The 18826-nt window shown below is 41.2% G+C and overlaps 1 protein-coding gene across 1 annotated transcript in view; it reads right to left on the bottom strand.

The window, feature by feature from the left end:
• Positions 1 to 1917: 1917 nt before the first annotated feature.
• The window catches only part of LOC134436097 (catenin beta-1-like), a 76823-nt gene continuing 59914 nt past the window's right edge, over positions 1918 to 18826 (bottom strand). Inside the window, exons 13-17 of the mRNA XM_063185125.1 lie at positions 14426 to 14576; positions 11641 to 11762; positions 7134 to 7194; positions 6343 to 6572; positions 1918 to 2774 (exon numbers count right to left, since the gene is read on the bottom strand). Coding sequence (XP_063041195.1) covers positions 6373 to 6572; positions 7134 to 7194; positions 11641 to 11762; positions 14426 to 14576 — 534 coding nt within the window. The 3' untranslated portion in view covers positions 1918 to 2774; positions 6343 to 6372. The remainder of the gene's footprint in view (positions 2775 to 6342; positions 6573 to 7133; positions 7195 to 11640; positions 11763 to 14425; positions 14577 to 18826) is intronic.

Raw genomic sequence — 18826 nt, 5'->3', positions numbered from 1 at the left:
TACTTAATAGTGGTATTAAACTGAAGCTTTTGTTCAGTCCACTTGAGGGCAGTGCATACCAGTCAATGACGCAGCTCTAGTGCAGGTAGGAAAAGGCTACAGCCCATAAACAGGTTGTTAAACCTGCAATATGCAATCAACTAGTCATTATGGACATTGTTTAGCTTCTCACAATCTCACAGTTAGCAAGAAGGCACTTTGAGATGTTAATGTGCTTTAAAAAATGTTGAGGCAAACAGCTATATCAAAAAATAAAACTTACAGCTTCATTTAGAATTTGGATGGAATTGTCCATTTCGGCTATTTGTTGTTGTTTATAGTGCAATATCACCATACACCATGGTCTCAAAACACGTGAAAACAATAAAATAAAATAAATACAAATAATTAGATCAAATGAGTTAAGTAAAATTGATTGGGAAATTAACCAACAAGGAAGGCTAAATTAAGTGAGCTAAATAATAAAATAGTATAGCAAAAACAGAAGAACAACAAAAAAAGATTTGGCAACTTAAGAATGAATAATTAACAATCAGACCACAGTAGTCCTGCAGTAATAAATTGAAAACAAAAATCTGTATTTGAAAATCTCAACAGAGATTGCCCAACATGCAGAGGAAGATTATTCCACAGGTAGGGTAACACAGAGTCTGAGCTGGTATATACGTTTATTTGATAGGACAGTGTGAGAGGTGAACAGGAAGCGAATTGGGAGAGAGACGGGGAGGGGTCGGCAAAGGACCCGGGCCGGGAATCGAACCCGGGTCAGCCGCATAGCAGGCGAGTGCCCTACAGGTGGTTGGCCACGGCAGGGCCAGCTGGTATATACACAGGTTCACAATGTTTGTAAACATGATGTTGTGAGGAGGGGCAAGACACTGGCAGCCAAACGTATGAGCTAATTTTTTGACCGACAGCGGTTTTCAATAATCAGAGGTTGAGTTGTGTCGCGCTAGAACCCATGTATAAGGTGTAAGAAGCTCAGAAACACAAAATAAAACATTAAAAACAAAAATCTATAAATGAAAATCTCAGAGATTGCCTAACATTCAGGGGAAGATTATTCCACAGGGAGGGTAACGCCTAAGGCGAAAGCCCTCTGGCCAACTGACTTCTTCTGCGCCTCTGGGATGGCCAGGAGACCAGCATGCATGGACCGCATAGTCTGAGCTGGTATATAAGGTGTAAGAAGCTCAGAAAGACATGTATGTGCTACTCCATGTAGGGGTCTGTAAGCGAACAACACAATTTAAAAAGTCAGGTCTAGCTTAGGAGGGCGAGATGTGTTCAAACTTCTTGCCCTTTGTCAAAACCCAAGCTGAAGCGTTTTTGCACTGGCTGAAGCCTACTTGTAGTGCTAGATGTAGCAAATGCATTAATTAAGGTTTCAGATTTTTGCAATATTACACAGATGATAAAAGGCTGATTTCGTTACTGCCTTGATATAGTGCTGAAATGAGTTCGCATTGGAGACGACGCCAAGGTTTGGTTCTCAGTGATGGTGCCGTTACCAAAGGCGAGAGACAGATGTTACATTTAGGTGGTCTCGCTATGAGGAGCTCTGTAGTATAGGTGTCAGCAGTGATTTGAATGTCTTAAATTGAACAGCGTCCATTCAGCACTTATGATTAGATGCAAAACTGCATCCTTACTATGTACTCTTACCTATGCTAGCATGGTAAGAGGTGGTGAGTCTAAACTAAAGATGGTCACATTTGTAAAAGAAAAGATGAAGTGGGCCCTGCCGTGTCCTGATGGTAGGGCACTGGGTTGATACGCCGGCGACCTAGGTTCCATTCCAACCCGGGTCATTTGCCCATCTTTCCCCATCTCCCTCCCCCCACTCATTTCCTGTCTCTCCTCCACTGTCCTGCCCTATATATAAAGAAAGAAAAGATGGAGTGGACACTCAAAATATATCTGGAATAAAAGTGTCTTTATTGTTATGACGACGTGTCAAGGACCCATTGTTGGCACAATAGAGTTGAAACAAGGTACAACAATGTTGTATCAGTTAATAGTCTACATCAGTGAATATAAAAGAATAACTTTCCCCATTTTTTTTATACCCTTAACTATTCCTACCCCCTCATCACCCATAGACTTGGTGAAACGAGACTTACAGAGTCTCATACTCAACTCCAGTGGTAAAGCAGAATGAACAGAACTTAAATCTTTCTGTGGATTTATTGCATGTTTATAAAAGCTACACATAATTACACATTTTTAAGTCAGAATACAGAAAACCGATGTTAGAATTCTATAGTGTTACTTGATATCATGTAAGAAAAACAACAACAAATAATTCACATACCTTGATTGGAACATAAGATACAAAAAATATACTAAGAAATAGGAAGGTGGACGTAAAAGAAAGGAAGAGGCTATGAGAGTTAGTATGAATTGTCATCAAAGGGGTGTTTTAAAAAGAAAGGAATATACATATAAAGCATAAAAAATAAAAGACCAGGCAAGGATAAAATGTTTTATAAATCCATCTTATATATCCATCTTTTTCTCACTCATCCTTTTGGCAACCGCTCCAAATATCCTTTTATTTGTACCTCTAAACTTTGCCAGAACATGAGCCCGTGTACATATTCTTCATCCGACGTGTCCGGGCTTATCGACCGTTTTCCAGCGGTGTTGAATACAATGTCGTCAGGCACTTTCTGATCCCTCCACTCCACTCTCATCACCCTCATCCAACCTTCATCTACTGTACTGAACCGTTAATTCTTCAATAGCTCACCACACTCCCTCAGATTATCCAGCTGGAGAGGAGGATAGAAAAAAATGAAATAAAATAATTGAAAAATGAGAAAGAGAGACATAGAGAATGAATACAAATGCCTTCATAGATAGGACTTAACTTTGCCTGGTTACCACCAGACCTAATCACAAGTGAGATCTTTGAGATCGTAACGATTGTGTAGAACTTAAGGCAGTGTGGGAGTTCCCAGGTTGGACTCAACTATATACAGACACTGCATTGGAACAGCAGTGAATGGGCACCACCATGTACAGACACTGCATTGGAACAGCAGTGAATGGGCACAGGCATGTTTCCTACACTTCAAATCAAGGAATTATTCATTTTTTTCATTGGAATATCTAATTTCATTTATCCCCAATGAATTTATTCCCCCCCCCCCCCAAACAAACAGCGAAAAGTTCAAATCTACTGTTCCAACTCTTCCAAATAATTATGCAAAACAGTTATAGTGTTGTTAAGTCCTGAATAAAAAAAAGACCATTAGCTGATATTAATTAATGAGATCAAAAGCCATTTCTATCCAAGAAAATCATACAATTCATGTTACATTACTAGACTTGTAGTTGATTCAGAGCTTACACAGGTTTATGCTGATGAAGGCAAATTAAGAAAACATTTTAGTCTTCTATAACTGAGAATGGTCCTTTGTGAAATTAAAATTATTAGCAGGTCTTAATTAAAGGTACACTGTGCAGGAAATGGTCAAAAAAGGTACTGCAACTATGCTGCTCATTGAAACTGGGTTGCCTATTGCCAAACTCGATCTTTTGATGAAAGTTTACGAAGTAATTAACTAATATTTTCTAGTTTGGCCCAAGTACAGTCATTTTTGCAGCTAAAAATGTCCATTTCTGGAAATTCCAAATGGCGGACCATGGAGAAGATCCCCCCTTTTAATCTATGAAAAGTGCAATTTTCCCAGTCATAATGAATACTTAGAATTTGATGGTGGTGGTAAGTATTCATGAAAAAGGTAACATTAGTGAATGGGTAGCATGAATTCTGGAAATAAACAACTAAAAATCTTGCACAGTGTACCTTTAACAAAATCAAAAGCCATTTCAAAAATAAAAAAATCTTATGGTCAAGTTGTATTACTAGATTTGTAACAGTTTCAGAGTACACACAGGTTTGTGCAGATTAAGACATTTCTGCCAAAAAAATAAATTGGAATAAGGGAACGTATGCTAAATACCATTACAAAGACACAAACTCAAACATATGACATTTGAAGCTGCTGGTAGCTCTGGAATCCCTCAAACCGTGGTTAAGGAGATGGGCTTTAGATCAGAGGGTTGCCGGTTCAAATCCCACCCTTCCACTACCCATCTCACTCGATGGCTCAGGTGCCCTTCAGCAAGGCACCGACCTAACCCCACACTGCTCCAGGGACTGTAACCAATGACTGTAAGCAAGTCGCTTTGTTTTAAAAAGTGTCTGCTGGCTGTAATGTAATGTAATGGTTGGTGAATGGGTACCATGTCCTATTAAGGCTTCGTCATTAGCAAAGAGGTGGCAGGTGGAATCGTAGATGATGTTTGATGACTGATCACTTTCCTCCATGACAGAAAAATCAGGACCATACTTTCTATGACATCCTCTTCATGCATGGCAATGCATCATCTCATACTTCAAATACCTGGCACCTATGCACATGGTTTTCATGTATTTCTAGACCAACAAGAGTCGTTTCTCCATGTGGGCATTGGCCAAGGTTGGCAGAATGCCTTGTTCACACCAACGCTACCAGAGCGAATTCACCCGGAGCGAAGTGAACTGAGCGTCCAGAGCGAATTTTAACAATAAAAAGTCAGCTAATATTATGGTAATGAGCTATGACGCGGTTCGGCAAAAAACCAATTGGAATGTTCATAACAAAGCCGTTATGTGCTTAGCTAAATCAAACATGTCAATGCCGCGTCCAGAGCCAATAAAGCGAATTAGAGACGAAACTTTCTTCTACTAACTCCGCTACTAGGCAGCATAGTTCGCTCTTGATGTGGGCAAGGCATAACTGCATACACCTTGGTGTTTGTTGGACTCCAGAGGTACCAGCAGCTTCCAACGTCACCTGCTTCACCCATTAGCATAAGCCCTCTTAATCTGATGTATTTGTTGCAAAAAAAAAAATCTTATTGTGCCTTTATCTCGGTGGTTCAACCTTTTTTGAACAAATGCCCCCTGCACCTCACCCTAAGCCGGTCAACAAAACACTTAAATGGACTATTGCCCCCAATGACAACTAAGCACCACATCCTCTCAACTGTATCCTTCTCACTGCCCCCTGCCCACCTGTGTGTACTCTGAAGCAGCTTCAAATGTAGTACGGTAATAAAACTTCACCAATTCGATTTAAAAAAAAAAAAAAAAAAAGCTTTTAATTTCATTAAGAAGTGCAAATAATTCTAATGTCAGAGGACCATTTTCAGATATGTTGTACACACAAGACTAATAAGTTTTAAAACTCTGTTTTGCCTAATTATTTGGAACAGACCATTATTAGTTTTTGACTTATTCATATTTTATCACTGGAAGGTTCATTTAAAACATTTGATTTGTACTCAAATGCCTGATGACATGAAAAATGACATTTGCATCATAATTTGGAACACTGCATTATTATTAGATACATTGAAATTAATATCATTACCTGCCGTCACCCAGATATTGCAATGGGCCAGGTATTGCAAGGAGCCTGTGTGTATATTTGCGCACCCGCATATTGGAGTCTCTTATGGAGGGGACGCCAAACACACGCACACCATAACATGCATACAGTATAGTGTCGGCCAGGAGGGCCAGGTTGTCATCTCAGAGTGCTCATGATCATTATAGAGCTCGAAAGCGGACGTGATGTAGTTTCGTGTTCACGGGACCTTAGCCGACTATCCAACAGCACAGTAGTGAGTAAATATCATGATTTCAGTCATTATATGCGCTGGGTTACAAATATGCTGTTTTAGGAACTTAACATTATTCATGCAAAAATATTGATATTTTGTTCAGATGTCGTCTGCATGAAAAATGTGAAAAAACACGTCCAGCTAAATCGTTTGGTGTTTGGTACAAAAAACAGTGGTACCATTCTTTTGTATCTTTAAAGTATTTTTAGGGGCCTTTGCTATATTATTACAGGACAGTACAATATGAGAGTGGACAGGAAACAATTGGGAGAGAGAACAATTGGGAGAGTCCCCGTGGGCATGCAAGCCCAAATGTGGGGGGGCTTAGCGTGCTGCGCCACAGCGCCCCACACCCGTGACAATTCAATGGGGAGAGAAGTATTTTAATACCGCCATTGGATTACATGCTAATTTTTTCAGCTAAAATGTCCTGATGTCCCATGAAAACGGAGGAGATGACGTCACTTTCAAGCTCTATACCCACTTACCGGTATGAGCCCCCCCTGTCATTTAGAGAACCGTGTCAAACCACGCCACCCACATGTGTGCGTCTCTTATGGCGGGGAGACCAAACACATGCACACAATAACAAGCATTTAGTGTTGTTGGCCAGGAGGGCCAGGTTGTAATCTCAGAGTGCTCGTCATCATTATACACACTTACCGGTATGAGTTCACCCCCGCCCCATATCGTTTAGAGATCCGTGTCGAACCACGCCAGCTGGTTGGAGTCCTGGGGTGGCAAGCCGTCCATCAGCTCGGGGTTGTGGCTGAGGTCTGGGAGGCCGTCCACGGGGTAGTCGGCCGGGTGGGGCACAGCCAAGTCGTGCTCCAGCATGGCGTCCATGCCCAGGCTGTCCTGACCGTAGCCGGGGTAGCCACGGAAGCTGGGATCTGGACGGACAGACAGACAGATGTGTAACAGCGACCAACTAGCAGTGTGGCGAGGAATGTTAAGTTAATGTTAAGTAAAAAAGTTTGCGAGGCCAACTAGCAGTATGGCGTGGAAAATTAGTAAACCTCCCTCCCGAAGCCTCATACAGTGCGGTAGTAATGTGCTATCGGACCGGCCCTTTAGCTCAGCGGTATCGTACTGTGCCTCCCATTCCGAACCGATGCGTTGACTAGGAGGTGGCAAGTTTGCAGCCTTGAGGGGGACGAATTGTGCTGGAACACCACAGTTACATATTTCATGCGTTTGGAAAATTGGCACTGTACTGTGCAATAAAATACAGTACGTCCAAGGGTGAAAGTAGTTGTCTTGTCTTACGGGTACCACCCCCAAAACCCTGTAGTAACTAAGATGCTTTGGATAAAAGTGTAGTGTAACGTAATATCATGCAACCCCCACCCCCACACACCTTCAATCAAAAGACAATTTTCAAATATGGCAACATATTACACTATAAAAGCTTCAATAAACATGAAGAAAGCAGATTCTACTCTGCCTCTTACCGTCAGGTCTGTAGGCCAGTGGGTCCCCTTGGGCCCCCATCTCGAGAGTCATGTCACCAGTCTAAGACACAAACACATTGGCCTCGGTTACATGGAACATTCAATTCCAACTTAAAACCCTTTGAGGAGTACTATCATAAATATGTGATTAGAATTTTGCCAAAATGTTGTGTTCTCATTATTACCAAAGTCACTTACAATAAGTCCTTTCACTGAGCGGCCATCTTGGCTACGCCTCAGGGTTGCAATTTCAGATTAGTAAGACCATGGGCGTCCCAAAAAGAAAGATTACACAGAATTGGAACAACGGGGCGACCCACAACCCATATGGTTGGAATCGCAATGAAAACTAGTTTATAATGGCTCTCTCAGATTGGCCGTATATATGAAAGCAATGCTGCAAATCATCATTTTCTTACTGATGTGTTGAACTGTACATGCACCGAATTTCTTGACACGTTCTGCGTCGCAGTCTGTGGGATCAAGTGGGCGCGGATTCTGTTGCAACCTGACGAGTAGCTACCCGATGTGAAATGCTAATGTCATCAGCAACCGACCAGCGGAAGCAGATTCTGAGGGCATACCGATTGGGTTTGGGCACTCATAAAAGCTTACGCGTTGAGGCGTTAGATGATTTGATAATTGACAGCGCAGCTCAGCAAGCAATTCGATCTTGTTGCCGGAGAGGTGGGATATGTGCAAGCACGCACCATATTAGTGTAGCGAATTGCCCCAGTTCACTCCTATGGGCGCCTTCTGAAGTTTTCCGTGTCCTTATACAGACTGTCTCTTATGATGTCATAAGGACATTGCAACATTTTTAACACCGACTTCTATGGGGTCTGTAGAGTGAGTAAAATTTAAGAAGATCTGGAGGAAAATCCTTATTCCTCAAAGGGTTAACTCCATTAAATTCTGAATAAAGCTCAATTCCCCTTTGAAAACATCATGTAAACACTTAACAATTCGGAATTAAATGAAAGTGCAATGCAAGTGGAACTATTTAATTCAGAATTACTAATTCGAAATTAAAAACATTGTAGTATTCTATGCACTCATTCAAGAAAATAATTCAAATGAAAATGGTTCCGATAACATATAGGCTAGTGAAAAATGTTGGACACATGCTTGTTATTGTAAGGATTTAAAAAAGCATTTACATTATTTGAACATATTGACATTTCTTTGAGTCATTGAATGGTTCAATGTCATTTAGTATCGTCTTTTTACACGTTTGTCATCAGATAACTGAATGGATGCAATACAGAATTAGTTTTTGTTTTCAAAATTGCTAATAATTAATTTTAGCTGTTAATGTTGATGTATGCCCAATTTACAAACTTGTTCTTTTCATGAATATGTCCCAAACAATAAACTAATATTTACTATATTTAAGCACAGTGGGTTTTGCACCCAAAGATGTCTATATGACTATCAATTCAAAATGGTGGACATGGAGGAGATCCCCCTGTTCATACACGAAAAGTGTACATTTCCAAGTCAAAGAATACTTTGAAATTGATGATGGTGGCAAATATTGATCAAAAAGAAAACATCTGAATAAGCAGCTTACATTCTGGAAACAAACTACTGAAAAACCCTCCAGAACAGTCCACCCCTGTTTCTCATATTTGCAGTATTTCCAAGCGTTAAACATTAATGTGCATATCATTTTATTCTCAGTGTGTTCAGTAATTTAGCATTGGCATTACAGTATTAGCATAGTGCAGCACAATCACTCGAATTAAATGGTGCCATTAGCATCAAGTTTCAAGTGATCAATGGACAGAATGAAATGGACTTCTTGCACTCTGGTGAACTTTACATTAATTCTAAAAGTGCTTTATAAGCACATTTGATAATGTTTTGTTTGGAACCATAGACTTCTATTGCTATGGCTATACTATAGGCATTGTAAACACATACAGAAAAAAACGATGTATTTTCATATTACATGTGTGACTGCAACAACAACAATATCTGCAAGCAGCGAAACGGGGCCAAGCAGGCAAGTCAGTCTGTCCCAGCCCAAGTCGCCACGGCAACAGACAGATCTGACAAGGCAAAATGTCATAGGCACGCACAGTAAGGATTCTAGGCATACCAAGACTTTGACAATCGGCTGTACGGTTCACAAGATACAGGCATAAATATAGTTAAAACTTTGACCTGCTGGTGGCGCTAGAGAGTTAGAGCTAGAGACCTGCATTTTTTGTGCACCAAGTATGCACCAAATAGGCTTTAGTAAATAATCAATGTCCATATGCTGAAATGCATGACATGTGTATGCCTTGCTGAAATGCATGAAATGTGTAGGCCTATGTGTGATGGGCATATGGAGACAATGAGCCATCGCTATATGCTCCAGAGTGTCTCATTGCCCTCTCCCCCAGCCTCCCAGCCCCTCCCAACCCCATTACAACTTTAAGGGGTGGGGGACCTGGATTTTTTTGTGGGAGGTCATGGGATGGACCTCTGTGTGTGTTAGAAATCTTAGCAGATTCCAAAAAAAGTTGCTGAGATACTTGTATGACCTCACTTCCTGTTTGACGTGTTTTAGGATGCGTTTAATTTGCTCTTATTGCCAAACGATTTAAGATAATAAAAAAAAGCATACATTTTGTGAGGCTCAGTCCAGAGATGCTATACACCGACGTCATAGGGTGCGTTGGATTCGACTTAGCCCAAGGATTTTAGGAATACCACAGTTTTGAAAGTCGGAGCTACGGTTACAATTTGCAAGCAGAAATTGTTTGGCCTGCTGGTGGCGTTAGAGGGTTGGGGTGGAGACCTGGATTTTTTTGTGGGAGATCATGGGATGGACCTCTACATGTGTTAGAAATCTTAGCAGAATCCAACAAACAGTTGCTGAGACATGACCTCAATTACTGTTTCACAACTTTTAGGATGCATTTGATTGACTGTCACGGCCAAACAATAAAAGATATTAAACATTAAGGGCATGACTTTTGTGAGGCTCAGTCCAGATATGCTATATACAGACTTTCAGAAAAATTGGTGAGAAATTGAGGGAAGAGATCCATTTTTAGTGTTTTTCACAAAATTCAAAATGGCAGAAAATCAACATAGCGGAAAATGACGTCATAGGGTGGGTTGGATTCGTCTTGGTTTTGAAAATTGGACCTACGGTTCAAATGTTACTGACAGCGATGTACCTGCAACTTTGGCCTGCTGGTGGCGCTAGAGGGTTCAGGATGGGGGGCTATAAATTATTGTGGGGGATGCTGAGGCTGTCTAGAATCTGTTTGCCGATTTTCAGCATTTTCCTATGTACAGTTCTATGGGCTGCCATAGACTCCCTAAGGAGAAGAAAAAAACTAATAAGATAAGAAAAAGGTACAAACACTAAAGTGGCCTTCGCCAGCTTCGCTGCTTGGCCCCTAAAAAAACACTCAAAATGGGGCTGCCCCTGTCCCACTCCCAACGTTGCAGATATGAACTGTCAAGTAAAATTATTACAGTGAACAGGAGACATTCGATGTGTGACCACGCCCCCTGCCCTGTCAAAGGTCCATTGGCGGACACTGAAATGTCCTGGTTTACACAAAACATGATCAAAATGTCCTGGTTTCAGACATTCCATAACCATTGTCAAGGTGTTGTACCTTACAATTGAATATAGCTTCCATTAATCAGCATGTGTCTGAAGTTGGTGTACACACGTGGCCTATGAACCGCAACCCAAGCGTGTGCCGAAAGAATCATATAGGAGAGAAAGATACTTCCGGCTCGTTCTTTTCCGTTATCCATGTGATGTCGGGTAAACACCCCTTTAGAGGAATTTCGGTTAGGAGACCTTCGGAGTCTTGAGGTTGAGAATAAATGGGAGTTCCCTTGCCGAGGTAGCTGGCGGTAGCACACTTCTTGTGCAAACACCACACAAAAAAAGTAGTAGTAGTAAGGGACAACTAGCCTGGTACTGACCATCCCATAATACTACCATTTCATTTCGTATTTATGGTCTGGCATTTGTTTGCTCTGAAGCGATTGCAGGAAACAGGAAGTTTGCACTCAGTTATGGACTTATTGGAATTATTGGACATTATTGGACACCTCTCACCCAATTGCCGGCAGTGACTCAACAACAACATAGCGCAGACCAATGGCTCTGGCGCAGATGTGTACATCATTGTCACGGGGGGGGGGGCGGGGGGGGGGGGGGGGGGGGGGGGGGGGGGGGGGGGGGGGGGGGGGGGGGGTGTTTGCGATCAAAATCCTACAGCTCCAGGCACTCCACAGAGAAGCACAGCCAGACTACCGTAGTGGAGCCAATCCTTTGCCGGAAGTACGTAGGATGGCTCGCGAGGCTAGGGGACAACACCCCCTTAGGAGACCGAATTTGAGCACACTCCTTTGCATTAGACGGGCAGAGTATGGGATATCTTTCTCTCCTATACGATTATTTGGTGTGCCTAGTTCTAAGTTTTTAAATGGACGACGTAGCAACAATAACTAGGGGGCGTGGCTTTTGCCAACGGTCAATTACCTCGTTCCATGTCATGGGTTCCGTCCTGAAGAGGGAGCTTGTGAGCTCTACTGACAGCCTCTTCTTGTAGTCTTGAGGTTTGTCTTCGGACATGCGGAACAACACGGCAGCTGCATAGGTGGCTATAAAACATACAAACACATAAAAACATGACAAACTTGTTCAAAACTCTGCAGCACGAATCACCCCCTGGACAAAATGCTCCTCCCATTTTACACCTCTGCTGCGTCAATTACACTGGCTTCCAATAACTTAAAGGATTAACTTTAATATGCTCTGTTTGACTTAAAAAATCTTTTTGACTTAAAAATAGTCATTTCTACAATAAGATGGTACGGTAAGAATATCATATTTACAGTCATACGTATATATAGACAGCTCAACATGAGCTCGGCCTCGACACTATTTACACATCAATGCCTGACAGAATCAATCTATTGCTGAGTCAATTATTTTTTTGTAAAAAACGGTGTCTGTGCCTATTGGCCAACGCGTTGTCTTCACTCTCTCAAAACCCTGTCCGCTTTGCATCCAAAGATGGAAAACAAAATCAAGAAGAAAAAAAAAGTCTCCCGTGTTGTGATTAGCCAGCCAGTTTCAGGGCCTGGGGCATTGTCCGAGGCTAGACCCACTCACAAGCAAAAATAATTTTGGCCGCTGGCAGGTGGGGCTAGTTTACTAGGCTAATTGTATACAAGAATCAGCTCTTGTAATATAATGCTATGTATAGGGCTGTAACTATACACTCAACTCACAATTCGGTTTGTACCACGATTTATGACCTACGGTTCGATATACCCCACGTTTGCCAACAATAGAATATTAAAATGATGAATGAAAACTGATAATTAACTGGCAGAATAGGTGACAAGAGTCCACTAATAATTTTCAAAAGTTGGAATATACAGGTACTGGCCATATAATTAGAATAAGTAGAAAAGTTGATTTATTTCAACAATTCCATCAAGAATGTTGAACTTTCATGGCTTGTAGATGCATTGCCCACATTTTGAACTATTCCAATCATTCATTTGTTTATTTTTTACATATTTTGGCCTTCCAGCTCCAAAAAAATCATGAATTGAGGAATTCACATCATTAGAATATTGTAATAAAGTCACAATTTTCTTCAGAAAAAAACAAAACAAAATTGTGTCACATCAAATCAGTTGAAATTTGGTACTTTCTACATAACATGTCAATGTTCAATACTTGGTTAGGATCGTCTTTGTCTTAATCACTGCCATGGTGTGTTTAACATTGAGGTCAATGGCAGAGGCATTGCATGGGCATTATGGAAGGCCAGACATCCTTGATGCTTTGCTGTCAGCTGTTTGATCTGGTGACCCACACTTCACTCTTCAATATATCCCGTAGATTTCCATGCCACGTTTTGGTGCTAAGTCACCAGCTTAATTCTAACTTAACAGAATTGAAACCCCATTGAAAATGAAGGGGTTTTTATTTCTGGTAAGTTAGAAATAAACTGGTGAGTTGGCACCAAAATGTGGCATGGAAATCTACAGGGTACATTGAAGAGTGAAGTGCAGGGATTAAAGTTAAAAAAAAAGTCATCTGACTGAAGTTTTTTACCGGTTAGGCACCTGATCCGAGTATCACCCCGTAATTCTACGAAAACCAGTACCCAGGCTCTGCCCTCATAATGAAACATACACTGGTTCTATGCAAGAAATGGTGGCAGGGCCAGCGCTAGGCATAGGCAGACAGGGTAGTCGCCTAAAGCAGAATATGTATTGGGGGCACCAGTAATACCAAAAACTCACACAAAATTAAAATTTCAACTAACATAAAACCTTACACTTCACATTAACAATGAATATTCATTATATACTCAGTAGGCCTATACACTTAGTATGAATGTAGGTAGTAGACCAGATGTGCTCAATCAGATGTAACATGCTATGTTTACAGATGCCAATTTCTAAATACAAAAAAGGACAGAGGGAAAGGGAGTGCAAGCCTAGGACACCAGATTGACTAGAACTGGACGAGAATGGAGGGATAATGTAGATACTAGATCAGACTGCAAACACTGGACTGCAATTTGGGGCATGTTTTGGTTATTTCCTCATATTTCTACCCATTGCTTATTAAATGTTCACAGCAGTATGCAGAATAGATTCACAATGAGTGTTACTTCAAAATGGACAAGCTGATATCACATAATTATTGACTTGGAATTGCATTGGGTTGATACAGTGTTCCCTTTGTGCTTTTTTGTAGTAGTATATTTTATCTTTCACATCAGAATGGGCAAACACTGTTCTGGTGAAAGCACTGGTGCGCATTGTATGCAGTTGCATTTCTGATATTTTTTAAAATAATGCACTGGTGATAGCAATCAGAGGGAGAAAACTACTTGTTGGTTATTTGTAGTGTGTTTCACCCTTCAGCATATTCATCCTGTTACAAACAGGGTGCTGTAGTTTTTTACTCTTAGCCTTCTGTGTTCTACCGTTTTGAAAACCTATTGCACTTGCTTCTCGATTTGCATGCAAGACGTGGCATAAAATATTGGCTCCCTCATAGCCTATTCGTGACCCCGTGAAACCTTTTTTTTTTTTTTTTTTTACTTATTTTAAAATATACATCTGCAACAACAAAGTTAATCTGCTATGATTGCAGGTCAGATTGTAAATTATCCGCCACCAGAAAGACAATGTGGTTGTTTTCTGGGCTAATGGGTAACAAAACTTTAAAAGGGCGTATCACGATACTGCCTCCTTGTATCGTGATGCATAATGTTAAGTAATGGACACCATACCGACTCCTTCGTTCCTTGAGTGGAGCAGCTCTGTCAGGGGGGCGGTGGCTCCCTCTGCCTCAATGGCTTCGGCGGCCTCCTTGTCCTGCGCCAGCTCACACAGCACGCCGGCCGCCACACGCTGGATGTTCTCAATGGGGGAGTACAGAAGCTGGTGAGCAGAAGGGGGCAAAAATGGGTCTCAACATCTCTCTACATATTTAGTAATGCGTTTGTGTTATTGGCAAACACAGTTTTGCAAAAAAAATAAGACCCTGCAGTAATTAGACCTGCAAACTCGTCAAAGAAAAAAAAGTGACAGTCTAAGCGCCTCGAAAGTTTACCGCTGGCAGCACACACAAACTAGCGCTCTGATTGGTCTACATTTAGGCCTATATAATAAAATCTGAAAATCAATTTGGACCAGAGTGGGATTCGAACTCACAACCTCCTAGGGATGCACCGATACAGATACTGCTCATTATACTCGTACTCGTACTCGTCAAACACTTGTCGATACCAGGCACGATACTGCTATTACACGAAACAATGCAAAATCTCATCACTTTTTGTGGACTTGAAAGCAGCATGAAAAAAAGTGCCACCTCATACATTTACTAACATTTAAATCTACATAGAAATGGACAATAAAAAATATCACAGGTAGAAAAAAAACAAGGCCATGCATTTATTTTCGTTGTATTTGGTGGTAATAGGTATCGGTACTCTGTATCGGCAAGTACATACATTAATGTATCGGTTTTCAAAAAAAGTGGTATCGGTGCATCCCTACAACCAAATGAGATTTAGATAGATCGGATTAAGAGTTATTTTGCGACGTATACATGGCACTTTCACTTAAATCTGATTAAACGTCTGGGGAAAAGAATCACTCTCACCTCTTCAAAAAAATCAACTTTGGCCTTAGGTGTATGTTTAGGGTCATTGTAATCATGTAAAGCAACACAATGAAAAACAATCAAGATCAATGAGAGATGGTGACATATTCGCTATTCGTAGAGCAATACATGTTTAACTTAATGATTTATACAATGATAAAAGCCCTCAAACACCATGCATGCAGCTCCTCATAAGAGCTATATCAATACCATGTTTCACTTTATGCACCATTTTTCTTTTTTTCATATTCTTCACCCCCAACACCATACAGTTAAACATGTATTGCTCTACGAATAGCAAATGTCACCATCTCTCATTGACCTTCATTGTTTTTCATTGTGTTGCTTTCCATGACCCTAAACGACCCTAAACATACACCTAAGGCCAAAGCTGATTTTCTGAAGAGGTGAGAGTGATTCAGTGATTAAGAATGACAACCGATCTGCGTATTTGAAGTGTTTTGATGTGACTTATCTGCTCATTTTCACATTATGTTCGATAGGCGACAAAACTTTTGTCCATGAAAATATGCCCTGTGTTTATTAAAGATGGCCTCTCAACGTCATTTAATTAATATTGCTGTGTTCCCCATTGTTTTTGAATGTGTTACGCGTTGGTCCTGTTTTAAAAAATGTTCTGGTTACTTTGTTTCAAGCCGTTTTTGCAAGCCAGCAAGGTGGCTTGTGGAGAAACGAGAGGGTGTTCCGTGTTTCTCGTGGAAATGCGTCTCTGATTGGCTCACTCTTCCTGCTCTAGTGGAAATGAGTCTCTGATTGGCTCAGTCCTCCTGATCTTGGAGAGAATGTAATGGAAAACGCCATTTCCCCGGGTGGTACTGCACTATAGGGGCGCCAACGGAGGCGTGCATGCTCCATTCAGGTCTGTGCTCTTTCGACAGCGACCCCTAGGCGAGCTGCAGGCACGGAGCAACCAGAGTGGGCTTGCTGTATGGATGAGGCTTTGTACTGTGTGTGTACCTGAGAGTAGCAACCAGCTGATAGCTAAGCTAAGCTAGGTTTCGGGCCACCAGACGTTGCTTGTATTGAAAACAAGCAGGAAAAAATTACTCAACATGTTTTTAGAAAAATGGGTCGACATTAACCTTTGTGGGCAACGCCTTCTTTCGAAGTGACGAAACTCAGAAAGGCTTTCATGATTCGCTCGTTTCTCTGCATTATTTATGTCAATTGGGAAACACCGGGAAACACAGCCAGGCGAGGTGACGCACCGCTATGAGAGCCTTGCAAGTGAGTTTAACTTGGGGTGACCGTCCGATCTTCAAAAGGAGTGAGTAAAACTGTGTTTTATCGGAAGTTGGCCTTTAAAGGGTAAATCTTTCTTTGGTGTATGAAATTTATTTTTGTACATACATTTTCATTCGGGAGGGTTGTAGCTTTCATATGAGTGACTTCTGAAGCCAAGTGCAGTGTTTCCCATACATTGAGGAAACTATGGCCGCCATAGTTTCCGAAAATGTAATTTTTTTTTTTTAACTTTTTTTTTTTTTTACGATTTCCGTGTTTGTTTAAAGGCGATTTCAATTACGATTTCCTTCGCATTTTCCTCCTGGAGTAAATACATCCTATAGAGAAAACCACAAGTGCTTGAAAGAGAGAGGGATCAAAAGCCTCGTCAAGTTGTTGTAGTTAACTTGGGTTTGGGAGCAATAAAAAAAAAAAAAACCTTCCGAGAAGGGACAGTTGGGATGAGTTTACTAACACTCCCCAGGCTTTGTTTTACAGTTGTAATGAGTTAGGTGACAGGCCTTCATTGACAAGGCAGAGGAGACATCGGGCTGCATATAGAAATGAATGTGTAATGAATGTGAATATAGACATAAATGTGTAATATGTTGTTCAGCCCTTTTAATGAGAGGAATTTTGAAAAACTGGCCCTGTGACCAGCACCCCTCATGTAGAATGTGTGTGTGGGGAAAAGGCATAGCCTACCCTCTTAGCCCCTTGTTGTTTATGCGTTAACAATTTCACAGCAATCTTAAATTCTTATCTCTGCTCCTATTTTGTTTTATTATTTTTTTCATTACATAGACCCCTGCATGTGTATTATGTAGCCTTATTTCTCAAAATATAAATGGCTGAAATGTAGGCGTAGGCCTATAGTTTCTCCATGCGCCAATGTCATACTGTAGTCATTGTTTTGCCATTTTGCATTTACACTGCGTGAATAACCCCCCCCCCAAAGGCCCGTGAAAAGACACCCCCCCCCCCGGAACAAAAAAAAAATCCCGGCTGCCCCCATAGTTTCCAAAATTTCTGTGGGAAACACTGAAGTGATTAATTGAAAGTCAGGTTATTAGCTGTTATTCCAAACAAATGGATAGGTGACAACACTTTTGGAGACGGCTGTATTTAACATGCCCATGGAGGTAGATGCTCATCCTACCCAAGTAATTTAGAAAACATTGAGTCTACCTCTACACCTGCCTAAGCACAACAGTCCAAAGTGCCTGTAAGAATGTTTATTGTAATTTGTTGTGGTCGTTGATGGAGCCAAAAAAGGTGGAGAGAGTGCACTGCTCGTGGCATAGTGTGACGCCCACTCAACGAGATGCGACAGTGAGCATCGTTTTGTGTTGCAACAATCTGACTGAAAAGTTATGTGGCTTTGTTTCAAATCAAACTGTTTTGGAGCTGCCTCTTATATTTCAAAACATTCGCGTCATGCCGACATTGGCAATTGTTTGGCTCGCGGTCATCCACACATACTGTACGGATTCCATTAACCTCTCAGCGCAGCGGACAAATTCAGTCGCACCTTTGCTTCTCAATATCAATATGTCGGGGCTTACCGAAAACATAAAAAGTTCACTTGGAGCTCTATCTGGCACATTAGCGCACCATACATGTCTTAGGGTTGTATTCCTTTTGGCATTAGCTAAGTTTTTGTGGAACCGCTAATATACCGCTAAAACGCTTATAATTGCTAACCTGTTTGTAGCTGGAGGCAACTGTATCTCGCCCTTCAGGTGGCTGACAAGTGGCACTTCACAGTCGGACACATGAAAATGTTCGTCCTCCTCTTGTTAGCCATTGTTGATAATCTTTAGAAAGTCATGCGTTGTTGAAGTTACAGTTCACGGCAAGCCGTAACATCGTTATTAGAAGTTTAGAACTCAGCTCTCACCACGCCTCACATAGCCTACTACATCTAGCTCGTGCGTAATGAGGAGTACTGTTGCCAGATGTGACTGATTTCCAGTACCAAAAATGTATGAAAACCGCGTGGAGCCACTACAACCTGCCTTATTTGAAAAACACTCAATTTGGCAACAAAGGGTTATGCATGCGCAAACTGCGCAAGACAACATTTCCATGACAACTCATGGCTATTTATATTTTATTACGGCGCGGCATCAAGTTCATAAAGATAATTGATGAAACATAACTTTTCTAGGCCTGGAAATTTGAATTTTTAAATTCCATAACTTTTCCAGGTTTTCCATGACCATACGAACCCTGTATGAGCTTTTCTAATGGGGGCAAGTTTTGTTTACATTTTTAA

Source organism: Engraulis encrasicolus, chromosome 20 (genome assembly GCF_034702125.1).
Source record: "Engraulis encrasicolus isolate BLACKSEA-1 chromosome 20, IST_EnEncr_1.0, whole genome shotgun sequence".
Classification (NCBI taxonomy): Eukaryota; Metazoa; Chordata; class Actinopteri; order Clupeiformes; family Engraulidae; genus Engraulis; species Engraulis encrasicolus.
This window is presented reverse-complemented; position numbering and strand designations above follow the sequence as displayed.